Genomic DNA, 20,774 nt, shown 5'->3' on the forward strand with positions numbered 1-20,774 from the left:
TCAGTGCCGGAGTCTGTGGCTCATTATAACCATTAACTTTAACTTGATTGGATTGCTGACAGAAGAAAAGCAGAAATAAATGCATTGTTTTCACTGGGCGATCACTAGTTTCTGTAAATCCTGAGTTCACATGGATTTTTGTAGAGTTTGACTGAATTCGACAGGTCCACGCCCACAGAATATCATCAACCAATCACAAAGAAAAGTGTACGATGGTTGTTAAAGTGGTCCAAACTGATTGTTGCTTCATCTCCATGTAAAATGGAAAATATCACACAAAATATATCTGAGAGGTAGAAGAGAAGATCAACAAATCTTTAAGCGCCACTTCTGTGATTTTTCAAGTCTAAATGAAGTTGAAGTAAAAGCTGGCGGTGAACTTATTCGTGGATTCTTCAGCGTCACCATCACAAAGTTTGCACTTCTTCAGCTTTTGGCATGATGACATGTGTAGCCTCGTTTAGCATCTCGTTAGCAACCATGGTTTTTAAGACACATAAACGCTTCCAAATTCACAAGTACGGTTTCTACTGATGTACTCCTTGAAGTGAAATGTCTTCAACTCGTGTAAACTAGTGACCTTATTTCAGGCATTCAATGGAAAACTCATTCAAAAATCCCTTTGACTTTGAGATGAGGGATGTTTCTGGTCACTCTACAGTATTAGCTTACCTTAGCATAACGACTGGAAAATTATGAAAAAGCGGATTCATACAGTGGAGATTGGACACAACTGCTCAGCTACCAGTGACAGTAAAAATGTCAAGCGATTCTTTGATCTGTTTTCTCCATCACCCTGAAGGCTGCGTGTCTTCCCTGTTGTCTGACTTCTCTCATAAGCAGGAAAACTCTCCTCCCTCCCACTGTTTCACTATGCCTTTGCAGCCTACACACACACAGTTACCACTTAATGTCACAGAAAAAAAACAAAAAAAACAAGCTCAAGTGGAAATTAAAAGAACGCTGGTTGACACAGAGGCATTTAAGGGGGATTAATTGCAAGTTAAAAATGTGCCGCTTTCCAGTCTGCTTATTATCAGCGGGTAAGATGTTGGTTGTAAAATAAAATTCTTTGCAGACGCAGGCGTCAACACCCGCCACAACTGAATTAGAAACACAAAACCACTGTCTCCTGTACAGGCAAATCAATGGCTGACACTGATACCAGCACTAAAACACAGCATAAACAGCAATTAGTGCAATGAAGCTGTTTTTGAGAGCAGAGTGTGGTAAAAGATGAACAGATAGGTGGATGGGCGCGCCTCAACCCCATGAACCCCCATCCAGACGGAGCCTAGACTCCTATGGTGAAGATCACAAGGAATAGCCATTAAAATCAGTTTACAATGCTGTTGTAAGTAAACAAAACATATATCGAGAGAACGCGCCTCACTAATCCCCATCTGAACCTTGACAGCTGGGCGTCTTTGTTTTCACCCGTTCCGACACCCACCTCCCGCTAACACCACCTTCTCACCCAAACACAGCACCAATGACACCTCTGTCTGTTAAACTTATCCGGCTTATGTTGCACCGCTTCTACAGCATCCTGCCCTCCTTCATAATCCCCCGCCCTCCTGTCGTAGCCCAGCTTGAGTATACCTGACCAGCAGACAAAGAGGTTGCTGTTAAACCACAAACAGATGATCAAGTCCGGTAGATAAACCAGCAACCGCTGAGCTGGGGGTGGGGGGGTGTTACTGGATCTAAATCTGCAATTACACACATCAAATGCAGTTTTGAGAGACACTTTATAATCTTTGATGAATAAGGCAAAAAGACATTGTGAATGACAAGAGATGTCATTTAAACTGATGCCGGATGACGGTATTTTGCTCCGTTATTCAAAAATACAGATACAATTTTAATTTCAATGTGGCACATTGCTTCTTTTAGAACTGGTGCTAAGCAGACAACTGGCAGACTGTCATGGTTCTAAACCCTCTCGACTTGCTCACCCTATGAACTAGTACCAGAGAGTGTATTTGATTCTGCTCATGAAGGATGACACAGAAATAACTGTGACACTTATTTGTCTAATAATGTCTTAATATTTTCTGTCTTTTTTTCACCTAAAAAAAAAACCCCACCCGATTGTCTTTTACAATTTTGTGAATTTTTTTTTTTTTCAGCCGTCGTCAGAAAATCTGGCTGATGATGATTCAAACGTTTCCCTGCCAAAATGCAGGAGTGCAAAAAAAAAAAAAAAAAAACTTAAGTGAAAAGATCCAAAAACACAAACGAGCACATGGATAAAACATTTGTATTTTTTTTCTTTACCTGCACACATTCCTTGAGTTGGGACGCTCCCTCCGTTCCCATCAGCGGCGCGCTACGGTGTCTTCTTTGACATTGTTGGTAAATGGCCATTGATTGCTGTGACTGCAAATGGATGTGCATTGATAAGCCTTTGTTAGAGGGATCAGGTCAAGTATTGATTAGGAAGAGCACTCAGCGCAATTTACATTAAGAGGCCAGGAGAGAAAATGTCTTCTGATCCAAAGAAGGTGGAGGGGTTTTGCCTGAGAGCGTAAGTGACAGAGGGACCGAGCTTCCTTAAACTGGCCCCCGGGGTCACGGCGTTTATTGATCCAATAACAGAATGGGATCAAAGACACAACATTTAAAATATCTTTAATCATTGGATAAGCTTGTATAATTTACATACTTTGCAAGTTATCATTTTCCACATGAATTACATAATCAGTTATTTGTTGAACATTTCCACACAAAGAAAAATAATATTTTTCTCTGGACACATTGCATAACAAAATCATGAAAACGAATCGTACCGTGTTCTTAAAATGTTCCACTCTAATGGACCAAGCAGGAAATTGATCAGCATGATCCTGTGAGCTGCTGCAGTCCATCTCAATGGCTTTTATACTTCACTCTGCTAAGCTTTGCGTCGCCTGAGTTGAGATTTGAACCCCGTTCAGGGCTCGATGGAGTTTATTCTAATTTGCTTCCATTCACTTTGAGTGGTTTAGGAACAAAACACACACACACACACACACACACATACGCACACTTGCACACTCACACACACACAGGGCTAAATAAGACTGAAGGAAAGAGAAACACTGGTCTTCATGGCTCTCTCTGAGGGGCGGTCAGGTATCAAGAGACCCCCGTCAGTCTTGGGATAAATTGTGCTTGTAAGTGTGTTTGAGAGGAAGGAAGAAAACAGCAGGCCACCGGGAAAGGAAGCTTCCTTTTAGATGCACGCTGGGAGCTTCGCCGCTCGCGGTTTAGCCGTCTATTCTGCCTCCTGGGAAACATAATCAGTCTCTTAGCTGCTCAAAAAAAAAAAAAAGAAGGCCCAAACTGAAACCAACAGCAGGCAAAAGCCTCTTTGCAGAGATTCAGGTTGCTAAAGGAGAGAAAGAACAAACTAGCCAGGTTTATAGAAATCAGTTTCATCTGTTTAGTTTGATGTTGATGAAGCATGCTCACATTCCACCCATCACTGCTGCTATTCGGACTCTGACTGACTACAGACACGGTAAACTGCATCATTCAAAAGGAACTGCTATACCACTACTGGCACTACATTGTTGTATGTAGCTACTACAGCTGGAAACTTCTCTTCTCATTGTCATGGCAACAGTGTGGGTATCCACTCTCTGTAACCACGTCTTGTGCCCAGAATAGCCGAGGCTCCTGCTAGCACCTGAAAGCCAAAGCAGACACACTCTGGTATCTGATAAATCCCTGGCATTATTAAAGGATACAGAACAAAAGGATTTTGGGGAGCAAAGCTGGCAGGGTTGCGTTTACTTTCACACCTTCTAAAAATCAAGCTCACCATGCAAGGGGAGGTTTTTTTTTTTTTTTTCAAAGTTGGGCAAAAATGTTTATCACCGTTGTTCCAGTTTGGACCACTTTTCATCTTCGGTCATGCACAAAGCTGCTATTATCCCTCTTTCAAAACAAACAGGAGACAGCAGTGATTCATCCTGGTACCTACACTGGCAGCACCCATCACATCTCTGCCAAGGAATGGTTTACAACAATGTTCATATTCCAATTTTCAACTGCATGTGCCCAGTGAAAACACATTACAGCATCCTGGACTACAGTATCTCCACAGGGACACACTATAGCTTGATGTAATGTGTTTTACAGGTTTGTTCCCTGCACTGAAAGTTTTTTTTTCCATATGGCTCAGCTAATTTGGAAAGAAAACCACAAACTAGTGGAGCAGACAGCTTCTTTGGCAATGCGATACTGCGTTACAGCCAGCACATATGTGAAAAAGGGAAGGTTTTCAGTGACTTCATGTCTATACCGAGTCTGGATTATCCAAAGATGGATCTTCTTGTTGTATTCAAAGAGATCTGAAGATGAAGGAATAGGGGCCACATTTTAAAACGCTTATCCAATATTAGCACACTTTTCCCCGCCTGTCTCCAGGACGAGCCTACAGCCGCTGTTACCGTGGTGCTGCCTTTATGGCACCGTCTCCAACGCGAGGGCATTGTGTGTGCATAATGTGTGTTGGCACAGACTGAAAATTTCCATCAAAGCAGTGTGGTGGTGGAAAGACGGATGAAAAGAGAGGCAGGGGTTGGAAGGGGAAACACTTCAGTGGCTCAAATAAATAGAGATGCTGAGTCTTCTTTACTGTAGCTGCCTATAAAGTTCCTTCATAGTTTCTTAATTACTAGTAGAACAATGATTTTTCATGCAAGCAGTTGCGCTAGGTCCTAGCAATGGCTGGTTCAAAGAAGTAAAGAAATGTATTTTTTTCCAGTGTAAAATTATTGACTTTTTTCCAAAAATTCTACAACTGAAATGTATCTGTTTGCAAATGAAAACATGTGGAATCACTCTTCTTTTATCATTATTATTGTTGTTATTATTATTTCTGAATTAACTTTGCTGACATTTCTGCCCAGCTGCTGCTGCGGTACATCACAATTTAACTTTTTTATAACATTTCATATTTATACGTCTTAAAGCAAGTTTTAAAAATAAGTTTTTAGGTATAAGTATCACTTAATGTTTGATCACATTTAATCACACGTCTTTTATCTGTACTGGAAAAAGGAAACCTTGGCTTTGCTCTCCTTTTTCATGACTAACCGGCTATCATTACGGCTCAGACTTTTAAAGCTAAATCCTTTGTGAGTTAAGTTAAACAATGATTAAGCTCCCGGCAGCATGAGTGCTTGTGTCATTACTTGGTTTCTTCCATACCCACAATATTCAGCACTCTTTCCTAAAGCCGTTGTTCCAACTTTTTAGCGGTTAGCTCTGCTGTCCAAAGACTTCTGATCTGTTCTATCGTCCCAGTTCCGCTGTTATTACAGCATGACTGGACGAGCCGCAGGAGCTGTCACGACTGCCCCCTGATGATAACATTTACCCCGGAATGTCCCGAGATGAATGACAAATGGGGGCTGATAAAAGGGACGTCAAAGAGAAGATTGCTCCTGAAATTACAGGACTCATCTAAATGGAAGGATTTCCAAGGGTTTGGATGTTTATGCTATCATATGTTAAAGAACTGCTGACTGATATCACTTCTGAAGCAGCACCCAGATATTCAGAGTTCCCATGTCAGTTAAAAAGGGTCATGTAAGGTAGAAGTGAAGGTGAGCCAAGCCGTTCTTCAAATACTTCCACATGAATCAGAAGGACTGAGTGATATAAAGACGTATACCATGTGGCCAGAGAAATGTTTCCATATGACACGACTGTTGGAACCGGGGAACTATGTTCAGGGCAAATCCATGACCTGGTTCTCGCATGATTTCACAAATCCAGCTGCCTCACATGGTAACATAATTTGGGCAGACAAGGAGGAAGAGAGTGAAATAGCAAATACAGAGCAGGAAGGGACATCCCCAACAATCCAAGATGAAGGAGAAGAATTTGTTGTTCTGCTGCTGGAGCTTTTTTTTTGTATTGAAGTTCCAAAGAATTGATTAAAAAAAACAAAAAGAATCAAATACGATCCAGGATGGTGCTGCTTTGAACCATCTCTTAACATATGAAACTAATACTTCACTGTTGTGATGTTTCCTCGATGACAATTACATTCAGAGAGTTTTACTGTTTCATTCAACCTACTAAGTGTTTCATTGTGTATGTTGGTATTGGGAGAATTTTCCTTTTTATTTGACTACATCACCATTGCAAGATGCGATTGTCTTTCGGGGCAAACTGCACACTAAGATGCTGCTTGTGCTTGATTTGGTTTGGGGAAGGAAACCTCTTGTCCTGATGTTTATTCATTGTCGTCTTGTGTGTTTTCAAAGCAATATTTCCTCCCAAAAGTGTACTTTGCCTTTGTCTTTATATCAAATCAGTTTCCTGAACTCACAAAAATATTTTTCTAGCATCACTTCCCCAGAATGCAGAAGGAACAAGCCATGTATAGTTAGCTGGTAGCTAATAGCTAAACAAACTACAACACTTCCTGTTGGCTCAACTGAACGTGTCAGCTGGTCCAATGCTGCTCTACAGTGAACTAAACTGAAAAAGTTACAGTTTGTTTTTTACTTAAATTAAAGAGTACTAAGCATACAGTTTGACCAGAAAGAGAAGACGACAATTGCACTCGACGATGCACTTAAGGATTTCGTAACTGGGCAGTTTTGCTGTTGTAAGCTTCTAGATACATACAGTACATGTGGCTGGCTCTCTCTGCACGCTTGAGGGAAAAACATCTTTGTGAGTTCAAGACAAGTATCTGTGAATACTTGGACCACAAAATACACTGTTGGGGTGAAGTATCGCTTTAACATAACTAACTACAGGACAGAGGAAGGCATAGAAAGGCCGTGATGAATGATATGAAAGCACATGAAAACCTTTGGGACTCATCTATTCTAAACCAAACCTGTCAGGCCGGCATTTATTCAAATATCACACACACACACACACACATACACACACGCTCTCCCTGTCTTGGAAAGTCCTGAAGAAGACAAAATAGTTCGATTTTGTTTGCTGAGAGGAGGCTGCTTATGTAAGTCACTAAAAAAAGGCTTTACGAAATATTGCTTTCCTTCTCTGATTGTTCTGGGTCTTTCACACATTCCTCATGATTCAACCGATAAAGCTTTGCACACAGGGCATGCAATATCCACCCAGCTAAAATGTAACACCCAACACAGCGTACAGACCGTTGGTCTTGCCTTTTATACACGCAAGCAGAGGCCAGGAGGACGCTAAAATATAACCAGAGATTATGACAACAACAGTGCATTCACCTGAAGAGGGAAAGTACAGGCATATGTAGTTAAGGTTTTCACCATTCAGGCACAACATCAGCTTATAAAGAAATGAACATAAGTTACTGTAACTCTTACGGAGAGAAATGTTGAGCCACATTCAAGATTTGCACAGAGTAGCTGTAGTGGGATTCAGTGAACGCACACATCGGTTGATTAAGCACTGAGGATTACTGCAGCGCCACAAACACACAAACACATTATTTTTCAATGAGGTTTACTAATCTCAGAGCTCTGTTTTCTATATTTCCTTTTTTTGTTGTTGTTTTTTTTTTGTTCAGGTAGCTACAAGTTTGGGACAAACATGCTCACAGATTTCATCTTAATACTCAGGTGTTTAATAGTAGTTAGTTTTGTTATTTTGTTAATACATTAATAAGTAGACAACACTGGATGTAACGATCAGGGATCATCCTAAAACAAGGGTCAAATGTGAGTGTTATGGGGGGAACTTTTACTACCTTTACTGTGTAACAATAAGCTCTGTCTGGGATGTTAGTGGAGTTGTGACGACTAGCAGTCTCACCAGTAAAGTTGGATGTAATCATCGTGATCCCAGTGCAGTAATCTTAAGGAGCTGAAAAATCGTTGTTTGTGCTGAAACTTACGGTAGACTTATAACTAAAGATATTATAGCTTGTCGGAATTATTTTTCTTCGATCAACGGTGGAAGGTCAAATCATAATCTGACATCACGTTTCAGCTCTCTGGCAGGTCATCCCTCTGTGCTTTTTTTTTTTCTTTCTAAAATCGGGAAATAAAAGAATCGGGGAACACTGAGAAAGAACCTGAGAAAAAAACTACGGTCCAGGATTTTCAAACTGATTTTCCTAAGCTGTGTGAGTCGGCCCTGTTTGGCTGTATATGATCACAATGCTGTAATGTGCATTGGCCCTAATACTGACATCAATGTTTGATAGGAAGTTAGCGCAGCCACAGGAGGGAACAGCGAAACAAAAGCAAGGGTCTTTCATCAAGGAAAGCCTCACTACGTGCATCTCACAACAGCGGTTCATTGTATTTTCAGCGATCTGGTCTTTGATGATAGCGGCCGGGCGGGCGGTCAACAGTGGCTGCAGTCCCCCATTTGCTTTTACCTTCTTACAAAAACGTCACATCTTCTTGTGACTGCACCCATCGCCAGTGTGCATCGTACTCCAAATGCATCTTGCCATTCATTTTGCAAGTATCCAAGTCAATCTTCCCGTTTTTGTAAGGTTTGAGTTTGGGGCTCTGGCTCATTCCCAGTTTGTCACTGAGGCAGGTGCGTGTGGGGCTGCCTGTTTGTGTGGTGGGCTTCTCCGGGATTCCATTAGCCTTAATGGATTGTGTCTGGTTATTGTTTTTCGAAATGAGGTTTCCCTTATTTACCTCTGCAGCCTTGTTCCAGACTACAGCATCTTGCTTGCTGTCAGACTTTGCTTCCTGAGTGCTGCCAGGAACTGCTGGTTTCCCACTTCCAGTCCCAGCAATCCCAGTTCCATTGACATCAGTGGTAACCATAGCCCCCAGTCCATTTTTCACTTCTGTTCCATTCCCAGCTCCAGTTCCATTATCATTTGCCCCAGCTCGAATGCCTACTCCACTTCCAGCCCCGGCACTACCCCCAGACCTCACTCCAGCTGCTGCTGCAGTGACCGTGGCCGCAGAGCCTCCCCCAGTGTGGCCCCCAGCAGTAGCCTCTGAGACCAGCGGTGTGGAAGAGCAGATGACCGACTCAGAGCTGGAGGGGCAGTACTCATCCATATCATCTGCCAGGGTGTCCAGGTAACTACCGATGGAGATGTTGTCCAGCTTGTCATTGGGGTCATGCAGACTGCTCCAGGAGCCTCTCCAAGAGGTGTCAGGTCCCTCGCCCAGGCTGTACTGGCTGCTGGTCAGGCTGCTGCAGTGGCTTGTCAGTGTGCTGCGTTCCTCTAGCAACCATTTCACTGCCTCGATGCCCTCATGGACGGCCAACAACTGCTGCAGGATCTTCACGTCCACTGAGCGCAAGTGGGCCTGCGGACACATAAGAAAATAGGGATGAAATAACCAGAGGCCTTTCTCACATGAATTCCATCGTGTTAACATCTTTTGCTAGTTTGCATTTGGACAGAAAACATTTTGACAATGTGAGAACCATACAAAAACTGTGTTTGCTTCAGACTTCCAGCCTGGCCTCACTAGCCCATAATCCACCACACACTGTACACCACAGAATGAACGGAGGAATAAAAGAGGCTTATCCTTATCGCACATTTATCCCAACCCGTTTAATCAAAAAATATGCTACATAATTTTGCTGTACTTCATTTATATAACCTCTGAGAATTTACGTCCTGGCGGTTTACACAAACCATTCCCACCACAATCCTTACCCAAACCCAAACATTAACCTAAGTATAATCTTAATTTCACCCAAGTCTTAATCCTAAAATATGTTTGGTTAAACTTTTTGAGTCATGATGAGACTGTGTGACAGTGCACATATCCAGAAACAAACCTGGAACAGATGATGAGACAGAACATTGGAGCCTTTACAAGAGAGCTTGTTTACAGGGGAGTAAAGTCAATGTTGTTCAGATCTAAAATCACACTGGCAGCCAGAGCGAACGTGTGATGAAGGACGGATAAATGAAGAAGACATATCCAGCCACAAGTACTATATATGAAACACACAATGAATCCACGCAGGGAGGAGTGTCAGACACAGAGCAGAGGATCAGCAACCGCAGCTGTATGTCTGTGCAAGTGTGTGGTTGTAAACCTCCTGGTATCCTGGAGCGCAGACACGAGGGGTGGAGTTCTGGTTTGAGGTTTAAAGCTGGCAGAGACCGAGTGCCTAACAAGAGTGGCAATAAAAGTTTCTCCATGCCAGTCAGCGCTGAGGTGGCACAATGCTAACGAAGCTTAACGCTCCACTACCCCGTACTCACTCCGCTGCTGAGCTGGGCTGGTCTGAGAGCAAAGACCCTTTCAGTCCTTTGCTGTGCTCACATTTGTTCCTCTTTAGTGAAGAGGCTGCATTTCACCTACACAGAAGTTCTCCTGCCAGGGATTTACAGGGAGGACTGCTCAATTTTGGGAAAAAAAACAAAACAAAACATCTATTTGCAAATATCTTGACTGATATAGCAATCGAGAAATGAATTGTTGTACTGCAGATTGTAAAATTTAGCAAAACATTTTTTTATTGGAAAAAATATTAAAGTCAATATTTTGTGGAGATCCGTATTAAAAAAAGATCTTCTTTCTTAAGTCCGTATAATGTGACGTTTGGGCAGAGCATTGCTGCAGAACTACAATATGGTATTATATCCAAAATTAGCCTTGAACAAATATTGGCCTTCCTGTGATTTGAAAACTGCAGTAGGTCACACAATTCCACATTGTTTGACTTGAAAGGAAAAAAAAAAACCCTTCCAAAAATATCCACGCATCATTAGCTGCACAGTGTGCTCTCAGTGGTCATCATGCAGTTTAAAGGACAGAAATGTAAAATAACACATAAAAAATAGTTCAAAAAACAAAGGAAAGAGCAAACCGAATGTCAGATTCGTTTCTTTCATCATCTAAAATGTGATTATTGTTCTTTTACTATTTCACAATTTGGGAGGGATGACAAATGTCTGCATGCCTCTCATTGCCAACATTTTTGTGTGTAATGCTGCTGACATTCCCCCATTCCCATTATTTTCAGACTGACTGGTTTATTTAATTATATTTGGAAGTCAAACATACTCATTATGTCGAGGACCTTTCAAATGAAAAGGTCAGACTGGGGCCGAAAGGTTTTTATGTGACAGCGGTCAGGATGAGAGTGGGGGATGGACGTCCAGGACTGGAACACCATTAATCATCTTTCCTCATTTTGGTGCCATCGGTACACAGCCAAACAGATTTCAGTTTTCCTACTCAGGCACGAAGCCAAGCGCCTCCTGGCTGATCCATATAGGATTCTGGAAAGCTCATTTTCCTCCCTTTCATATCTGCAGGCATGTGTGCACACTGCAAACAATATTCATCAGCTATTTATTGCCATCTAAAATAAATGAGTTGAATTAAACTAATAAGAAACGCGAGGATTTGCTGACAAGTATTTAGTTAAATGTTCCAACTGCTGTTCTCTCTGGCCACCAAACTCCTTGACAGGCTACAAATCAGTCAGTACACAACTGCCCAGATCATTAACCGCACCATATCTTCCGACCACATCACCCCCATTCTGGTCCCAGTGCACCGGCTGCCTGTTCAGTATCAGATTAAGTGCAAAAAACCTTCTGCTAACCTTCAAAGCCCTCTGCAACTTGGCCTTCGCATATCTGTCTGACCTCTTCCTGCCGTTGCTCATCCTCAGCTGGACTCCTGAGCATCCCCAGCTAACGCCTCACCACCAACGTTGCCAGGACTGTCAGCTGCATTTTTTTTAAGCCTCTAATGAATGTCTGATTAATTGGGAGGCTCACAATGTTAAAGCTGAAAGCAAAACCGTCAACTCTGAGGATACAAACGGGACGAGAGGAAGATGAATGCAGGGATCCATTCTGCATGTGCGAATTGAACTGAAGGTGTGTGTCATTCCCTGATTTTGTCTGACCTACTTCTATCAGCAGAAGGAACTAATCGAGGTGAAGAAAGTGCAAACACACTGGAAATTACTACAACTGCTTCATGCCACTTAGGACATTTTTGGAAATTTTACTGTAAGAGATATTTAGTTGGACATGTCTCTCAGATTTTCCTTGGACATGCTTTTGCTGTCAAAATTGGGACTTGATGGCAAAAGATGCTGTGGCTTGAATGGCACTAGGGGTTTTTGGATTCGAGTTTAGAACCAGTTTCTCTCCTGGGTTTTCTCCAGATGGAGATGTTACTTCCACGACACCACGAGGAGCACAGACTGGCATCATAGCTGCAGAAAACACATTCAAGGCTGAAACAACCTGCCAGGTTTCTCCTGTAGATTGAGCCCATTTCCCAGCAGCCTCCTTTTCTGTTTCTCTCCTCCTAAAATCTCCCATTGTCCTCAAGTGCATCATCATATAAATATCCTGCTAAGCGACACCTCAACCACCGAACATCAAAAGAGTGCCACATAAATGCTACAAAGCAACAAAGAGCTTATCGCACCACAGAGTGGAATGTTTCAAAAGCTGAAAGAGGAGGAGGTGTTCTCTGTTTGGTCCTCCAACAGCTCTTGGCTCTTTAGCTGCTAAATGCTCCACGTTATTCACCAGCTTAGCTTCTTTCTGCCATTTGCTGCAGGGACAGTGAACCGAAACAGTAAAGTTGTGGCTGGAAAGTCAAATAAATGAGCTGAGAGAGGCTATAAAGCTCTGCGGGGAAAGGGGAAGTGCAGACATGGACATGTGATTGGTCGATGTGTTCAGAGTAAACATTGCAGCCTTTTCAGGTATTTTTATTCAAAATATAAGAGTAAACTCCAAACACACAGTATTATGGAAGAACTGACTTTTCAGGACAGGCATATGAATGATTTTAGATATTATGATAGATTAATATACAATAAATTATGTCTTTATACCCCTGAGGTGCTGTTTGGTCTACGGATGCAGTATGTCATGCACCGACAAGTGAAACACAGATACATTGTGATAATGTATGCACAGCCAGACTCTGATCCGTGACGTAGAACCTCCCATGTGGCAAAAACAGCTTCCCAATGTCACACAACAACCAACCAGAGTGCTGAATCACAGCCAGCAGAGGCAGCAGAAACACACACAGGAGCTGAACACACCAGCTGAACAAACCCCAATCTCTATCTGCATGGTTTCCCTCTCATGTCCCCTGGTGTCACTGCCTGTCGTTTCACCTTCCAAAGCTAACTCAGGCAGACATACAGCAGCACTGCAGTCCCAATCAGACAACAGAAGGTCGGCCCTGTCCCTCCGAAAAACCTCCAACTGTTCCATCTGTCGGTGTTCACCACTCAATGCTGCATAAAGCACAGTCACACAGTCTCTTGTGCTTCAGGATGTCACAAATTACAGCATTGTTCTGTCTTAAAATTGTATAATTTCCATATATAAACATAACCATTTTAACCATTTTTCTCCATTTCTGAACCAGCTAGTGGAATATTTCTGCTCATTTTATGTCCTGGTTTAACCAAAAGATGAAAACAGAATTTCTTATTTTGAAAGTTTTTCAAAATTTGCAATGTTGGTGATTTCTGCTCAAGATGGGATGTTGGATTGGGAATATCAGATTTGAGTGGCCATACTGATTCACATCTGGACTGACTTCAGGGACATACTGGCTATGGAAATGATGGTGTTGATGCACGAACTGATCCTGATGCTTGCATTGTAACACGAGACACATCTCCATCCATGCACAGTTTAAATACAATTCACTGGAATGCGTTTAAATCCTGCAATTTTTTTTTGCCAAAAGAAGATAGATCGTCAAAGTCTCTTTCCATATGTTACAGGAACCTAAGAAGAAAAGATTATATTATATTGTTCATGTTACCATATTGTTTTCCACTGGTGCTATGGAGGAATCCACTACTCTATAAGATGAAACTATATCTGATTGACTGCCCAGAGGAAACAGACAGGAGCCAAAGAGAGACGACTGAGCCTAAATAGACTCGATTTGGGTTCCCTGCAGCCCTACGCTGCTCTGGAATCTGCCTTTGTATTGACATTTGTCTGTCCAGAGGCGGAAGACAGAGATAGCGAGTGATAGGAAAAGCATAAAGAAAAAGACAAAGAGAAATGGAGAGAGAAGGAGGGATATGCCCCAAGAAATAATATAATTATGCTGCATTGACCTTGTGAGTCTCTAAAATACAGGCGCTGATCATGGGTAAAATAGCAAAGCAGCTAAGTATGTTTAGTATGTGTGTGTGTGTGTGTGTGTGTGTGTGTGTGTGTGTGTGTGTGTGTGTGTGTGTGTGTGTGTGTGTGTGTGTGTGTGTGTGTAGCTGGCAGTGGTTCATGGTTTTAAGGAGTGTTTCTGTATCCAGTAAATCTGTTTAGTGTTTAGATCAGGGGAGGAGAGCATATCCTCCATATCTTCCATTAGACGGCTGCAGGCGTACGCAAGACAGAAGCTTTCAAACTGTCCCTGCAGAGGTGAACAGCACCAGTGCGATAATTAATAACCACATTTATCTGCCTGCAGTTCAACACTGCATCTCCCATCACAGAGAGACACAATAGTCAGGAAAGTGAGTGTGTATATTCTGAATAAATCATACATTCTTTGTCTGAGCAGAGTGCAACCAGACGACAGACAGCCAAGAAGATAACAACAAAAGCCTCTCTATAAATTAAGTCCACTCTCTGTGTCAGCTATCTCTTTAAACAACTTTCATTCCATTACTTGGACCTGTGAGTGCAGGAAAAAAGAGGCAAGACGAACCAAAATTAATCTACGTTATCTTTACATTTCAGACAGAAAGACACTTCACTTTGCAATTTTCAGACACTCTATTTACTGCGCAATAAATCTACCGTATTAATCAAAAAAGAACGATTACCATTTCCAGCGGTCCTGCCCATATGATACACAAACAGCGCTATTTGGGAACTTTTTTTCCCCCTTTAAATGTAGTTTACTGAGACACTGCTATTCCAAAACACTGCTGCATTGATTTTGTTTACTTTATGCAACTGAAATATCAGGTGAGAATTCAACTTTTCGAGAATACAAATTTCTATATGTTTTTGTTGATGACCAAGCAAGTGCTCATCATACCCTTTATCTTTTTACATTGCAATATTATACACAATAATCAAAAAGGACTTTTTGTACAAATGCTGCAGCACTACTAAAATGTGTTTAAGTTCACCCCGATAGGCCGCAGTGAATAATATTACCTTATTTATTAATGAACTCATGTTTTCAAGACCTGATTTTTTTTTAAAGCCAAGCATGACCAAACAATTCAATATCATACGCACATTCCACAAAATAGATTCATGATGCTTATGCCAGATGTCATGAAATTTTCTCCGTGTATCATGAAGTAATGTGACCACGAGAATGCGACGGATGTAAAATGACGGTGAGCTTGACCTTTGACCACCAAATTTTTCTCAGTTCAACCTTGAGTCCTAGTAGATATTTGCACCAAATTTGAAGAAAATTCCCACAAGGCTTCCCTGAGACATCATGTCATGGGTGATCGCTGACCTATGACCTCTGACCACCAAAATCTATTCACCTTGAGCAGACATCCAAGTAGTGCCATAGCTGAGATTTGTTTAATCCCCTCAAGGCATTCCTATGTTTATGAGAATGGGACTAACATCTACTGTCACTATTAGTGTCCTATTTTAGGCTAGAAATGCAAAGACGGATGCATTTGGCGTTATACCTTCACCGTTTTGGTGCATTGTTCTGTACACACTCACTGAAACACAACAGATGAAGTACAGCAACTACAACAAACAACTAAAGCCGATTTCTAGCTATGACAGAAATGCTTACTTCAGGCTTTTATCTGTTGAGAACTTTGACGCACAGCATCTAAAGATGCAACACTCCTCGGTTGGACTGGGTCTGAAATGAAGCTTTTCTCTTGGCATATAACTTGGAGGCAGCGTGTTTGTCCCAGACTAACGTTAACTGCAAAAAATTTGAAAAATAGATGCAAAACATCCTGTTTTTCCCCTCACTGTTAACAAGAAGCAGATCAACATTTCATTACTGGTGGTGACACAGTGACATAACGGCCCACACACACACACACACACACACACACACACACACACACACACACACACACACACATCCGTGATTTTAAAGAAGACAGACGCTGCCATCATCATTCTATGTGGTTACAAATACAGGAGAGTAACAGAATATAAAGGCAGGGTGATAAAAAGAAGCAGATGCTAGGCTAGTCTGAACATTCTGTGGGTGTTTGTGGGTGTCTACGGAGTTTATTTTAATAACAGGGAGGGATAAGCATCACAAAAAGTGAGAAGACACATCCAGGTATAGTTGTAGATTAAGTGTGTGTGTGAGTGTATACATGTGAGCTTATCTGTTCAGCATTACTCTGACAGCAAACCTGACTGCACATGCCTTAATGTGATTCTTACTAAGCAGGCTGCTGATGAAAGTGCAATGATCAGAAGCCTTCCTCTGCACTCTCATTATGCTAACAGCACTCCCACAGATGAGTGAAAGACACGCGCGCACGCACACACACACACATACAGATCAGTGCTGGAAGTTTCACTCCCCTCCATTTAGGAAGCGGCTCTTTATCCCTCTCTCTTTGTCCTCCCGCCATTGCAACAAACCTGATTAATGGTTAAAGTTGTGAACAACTCAGCCTGATTATTTGCTCTTGGGAGGATTTCTACAATCTCTGGATGTGTAGTGAATCCAAACAAGGTACTTTGGTCGATCACCAACAGTCACATTTTTTGACAGATTTCTTTTGCCTCAATGCCAGTGACAGTAGTTGTTTGGGGGCATTACTATTACATTTCTCTGGAACACCATGACGGAGTTGCTTCAAATTGACTCAAATGTCCTCTGGGAGTCAGAGATGAACTGAAAGGTTTTGGTGGTCACAGGTCAAGGACAAGGTCATCATAAATTGTTCTAGTTGATCCTGCTCTACAGTTGTCAAGCCAATAGTTTAAAACTTAAAAATATTCTGTTACAGTCACAGACACTGAAAAAAATCTTGCAAAGATTTAAATTTCAGTAGCTGGAAAGCGAATTATGGCATTTTTGCTTAAAAATGACACAAAAATTATAATTTCCCAAATCGTTCCAACTGATTTTCTAATGGAATCAATGATATTTAGGAGGCGCTCTATGGCACAGATTTCCCATCATGTGTTACAGCCAGGAAGTTAGGTTGGTTTCAGGCTAAATCAGGCAGTACAGTGAGTATGGTCACTAGGCGTGTGATGTATGTTATGAACTGCTACTCACCCTAACCAGCAATCACAACTTGGTTAAGAACTCCATGCACCAGAGACCCCACAAGCCCATGTGGTTCCCCAGTCCCCCCAACTAACGCACCGTCCCCATTGAAATGAATGAAAGAACCTGCATCATTTGGTCTCAATTCACCCTAATTTATACATGATTCCTCTCATAATGAAACTGGAGGGGAAAAAAACATGAATGCGGCATGTATCTAATCTAAATGACAAAGGAAAACATAGGTACCTAAATATGGATGCCTCGGCTGAAAACATGCAAGTGTTAACAAGGTCTGACTGTATTTATAGACCAACAACAACAACAACAAAAAAACCCTAAACAGAGTGCTGATCATGTGACCTCAGAGCAGAGACCACTGTTTCCACTGCTGGTTGGACTTCCAGCGTGGTGTGGTGCTCAAATCCTGGAATGAAAAACGTTTCTGCATTCTAACAAACTGATAATGTGTTTTGAATGTCTGAACGTAACCAGTGTTCTGCAACTCTCTCAGAAGGCAGCTTGTTTGTCTGGCAGCTCCTGGTTGAGGCGGTGCACGCGCCCTTTGTCACAACCACAGACTGCGAGCATGTGCCGCAGGAATGATGATATATGGAACAATATCACACAAGGGAAGTGGTGGTGCATAATTGCCCCGGACCTCCACTGTTTGGGGGAGATGGAGACGATGTAAATGAGAACCCAGAAAACAACGTGTTTAACTGAACAAATCCCCAACTGTTCAACAGGAGAAAAAAAATAAAAAAATAAAATAAAATATATATATATATATATATATATATATATATATATATTTGTGCTGTAAGAGCCTTGAATGACCCAAACAAGTAATGATGTTACCATGTGTCCTCAATCCATCCGATCATTATGTAATATTCCCAAAAAGCCTAATAAGAATAGAAAAACTGCAGTATAATGCTGGTATTAGAGAACAGAGGGTAGAAGGAGAATGAATTCATCAGAAGACCACAAGCCCTCAGTGTCGACTCATTCCCTAGCAACCGCAGCCATCTGCAGCTGTTAGCAGGGCGAGGAGCAGCTCTATTACTGACTGGGTGCCTATGAAGAGCCTTCACATTCATCCCTCCAGATGGCTGGAATTACACACATCAGTCGTGAAGATGGTGGGAATAACAAATCGCTCGAGTCAATCAATCTCAAGTTAATCACAAATAAAAAGTGTGGATCAATTATCAATTGGTAATAACATGGAGAATAACAGAAAGTGTAAAGGGTGCATGTGCGGTTTGCATTGGTTTGTGGAGCTCACTGATCCCCCTACTGGCTGGACAAAAAAAAATGTCAACTGAGTGTTTTTTGGATGGTCACTGAACTACTGTACAGGCTTGCTCTACTGCACGTTTCTCTACTAGATATCGCTTTAGTAAAGGTTGATGGAAACTGACACCTTTCGTGCACGCTTGAGTTTTTTTCTTTTTTTTAGACAAAACCTAACATGGAAACCCATTCTGGTATATCAGATTTTAACACTGCTGCCGCCATCATAATCACCATCATCATCATCATCATTACCAGGAATAATCTCAAACTTTGTCTCCAACTCTGGAAAGCATGCAACTCATCCAAAACTAGCTGGTACTTCAGAACAATTACAACTTGTCAAACCACAGCTAGGTCCTCATGACCTCTACAGTTTTCTCCGATTCTTCTTCTTTCCTTGTCACAGCCGAAGCCATGCAGGACGTTGCCCTCATCACTTCATCCGGCAGCATTACATGAGTTTAGCCGCAGAATAATTCGTCTGTATTTGCACCTCGCGAATGGGAATCCACAAGTATTCTAATCCCAAGAAGAAGAGGGGAATACTGCCGTATTTGTTTTCATATATTTCAAACAAGGTGCGAACAGTCGACTGTCGTAGAGAAGCATTGAGTTGCATGATAAACCTTTAGAAAAATGCCATCGAACAGGGAGTTGCAGAGTTGACAAGCCAAGGGATTTTCACAGAAAATAGTGATTGGGCCTTTGGAGAACAGGACATGACTTCAGTCTCCGCTGCCAGGTGACATTCACTGATTCTGACCTTGCACTTTGCTATGAGTTTTTAAATCCATAAGAATTTGACGGTACAGAAATGAATGACTTTCAGGCTTATTGGTCATTTACTTGCATTTAGTGCAATTTCAGTCGACAATGAAAAAAACTTGGGAAATTAATCTAATTTCTTTTAATTAATTTTGGTGTTATTGTGTTGTTTTTTTATTATTATTATTGATAACATGCCATGGGGTGGGGGGCTACATGTCATGTTACCTACTGATCTGTTGATCACATCAGGACCAGCAGCCTCTAATTCTGCACTTTTCCATCTGAGAAATTGGTGTCTCCTCCCGTCAAAGCCGCATCCGTCTGCCACGCGTCCAGCACTCACACCGACAGTCGTGCTCTTACCATCTCCATCTTCAATTTCCTGATCTTCTCATCCAAGCTCTTCTTGCCCGTCTCCTTGCCGGTGTCGTGCGCTGTAACCAGCTGCACGTCTCCCCGGAGAGAAGACGCCTCTTCCCGCATCCACCTGAGCAAACCCTCGGGGGTCTTCCGGCCGATTTTCACCTCTATGTCTTTCAGATCCGGGACGGTCTCGCTGACGGTGCCTTCATCCATCGTGGCCATGAGAAGGAACCGAGATTTAAGATTGAGTCCGTTTGCTTTCTTGGAAATTGTTGCCTGACGAGCTGCGAGAGTCGCTTCCTTTAGGATGGTTTGGCATCATACGCGACCACAGCTGAGAGAAAAACAAGTTGACAGCATCAACACAGCGACGAGCGCTTATCCCAGCAGAATATGGCAATCATCTGGTGTCCAAACGCTCTGACTGAGCTGATGCTCATCAGAGTGAAAAGAGCCTTCCAAATTAAATGTTCCGGAGTGGTCATGGGTTGCTCTCCAGAGTCTAGTGTGCATGTGAGTGCAGGGGTGTGTGTGTGTGTGTATGTGTGTGTGAGCCGCTAAGGATTTGTGTTTGTGCGTGCGTGTGTGTGTGTGTGTGTGTGCGCGCGCGCGTCTGGATGAAAGTCCTACGATGAGCTACATTGCGCAGATTCCACCTGCATGATGACAGCAGCCGCAGGGAGAGCGGAGACCCCAGACTGTAAAGCAAACGGGGTGACATCACGCTGCTTCCGGTGGGAACCTTCAAAATTAAACTTGCAAGCCCACGGTATTACTGTGCTATTGTTGTCCTACCAATAAACTTCCTGAAACAAATACTGTCAGACGGAAGCCTGAGGAAGCCTGAATTGTAAATTGGTTAAAAACCGAATAGAAATCCACAATTTAGAAAAGTGTTCCCTCATTTCATGTTTTATACAGAAGAGGAAGTTCCTAATTCCTTGCAATTATTAATGCCTGTATCAGCATTTTAGCTACTAATTGCCCAATACCTGCCAATATAGGGCCTTTAAAATAACCAAATGGAACATATTTTTACACAGACAAGTAAATATAAAAAGTGACAGAACATTGTGATATGAATCACAGGTCTATCTATTATCATCATAACTATATACGTCGCTGATGCAGCCATCTTGTGTAGAGGTTCTAACCTGAGGTCTCCCCAACAGTGGTACAATCTTACTGATA

The 20,774-nt window shown here is 42.1% G+C and overlaps 1 protein-coding gene across 1 annotated transcript; it reads right to left on the reverse strand.

Annotated features, from left to right (window-relative positions):
* Positions 1–2,638: 2,638 nt before the first annotated feature.
* Positions 2,639–20,245, reverse strand: lurap1 (leucine rich adaptor protein 1). Its single transcript, XM_086225206.1, has 2 exons — positions 19,584–20,245; positions 2,639–9,245 (listed from the first exon to the last, which is right to left on the reverse strand). The coding sequence occupies exons 1-2, from the start codon at positions 19,803–19,805 to the stop codon at positions 8,346–8,348; spliced, it is 1,122 nt and encodes a 373-aa protein (XP_086081332.1). The 5' UTR covers positions 19,806–20,245; the 3' UTR covers positions 2,639–8,345.
* Positions 20,246–20,774: the final 529 nt, after the last annotated feature.

Source organism: Aulostomus chinensis, chromosome 14 (genome assembly GCF_037954235.1).
Source record: "Aulostomus chinensis isolate RoL2024-O1b breed Wild chromosome 14, RoL_Achi_v1.0, whole genome shotgun sequence".
In the NCBI taxonomy this organism is placed as follows: Eukaryota; Metazoa; Chordata; class Actinopteri; order Syngnathiformes; family Aulostomidae; genus Aulostomus; species Aulostomus chinensis.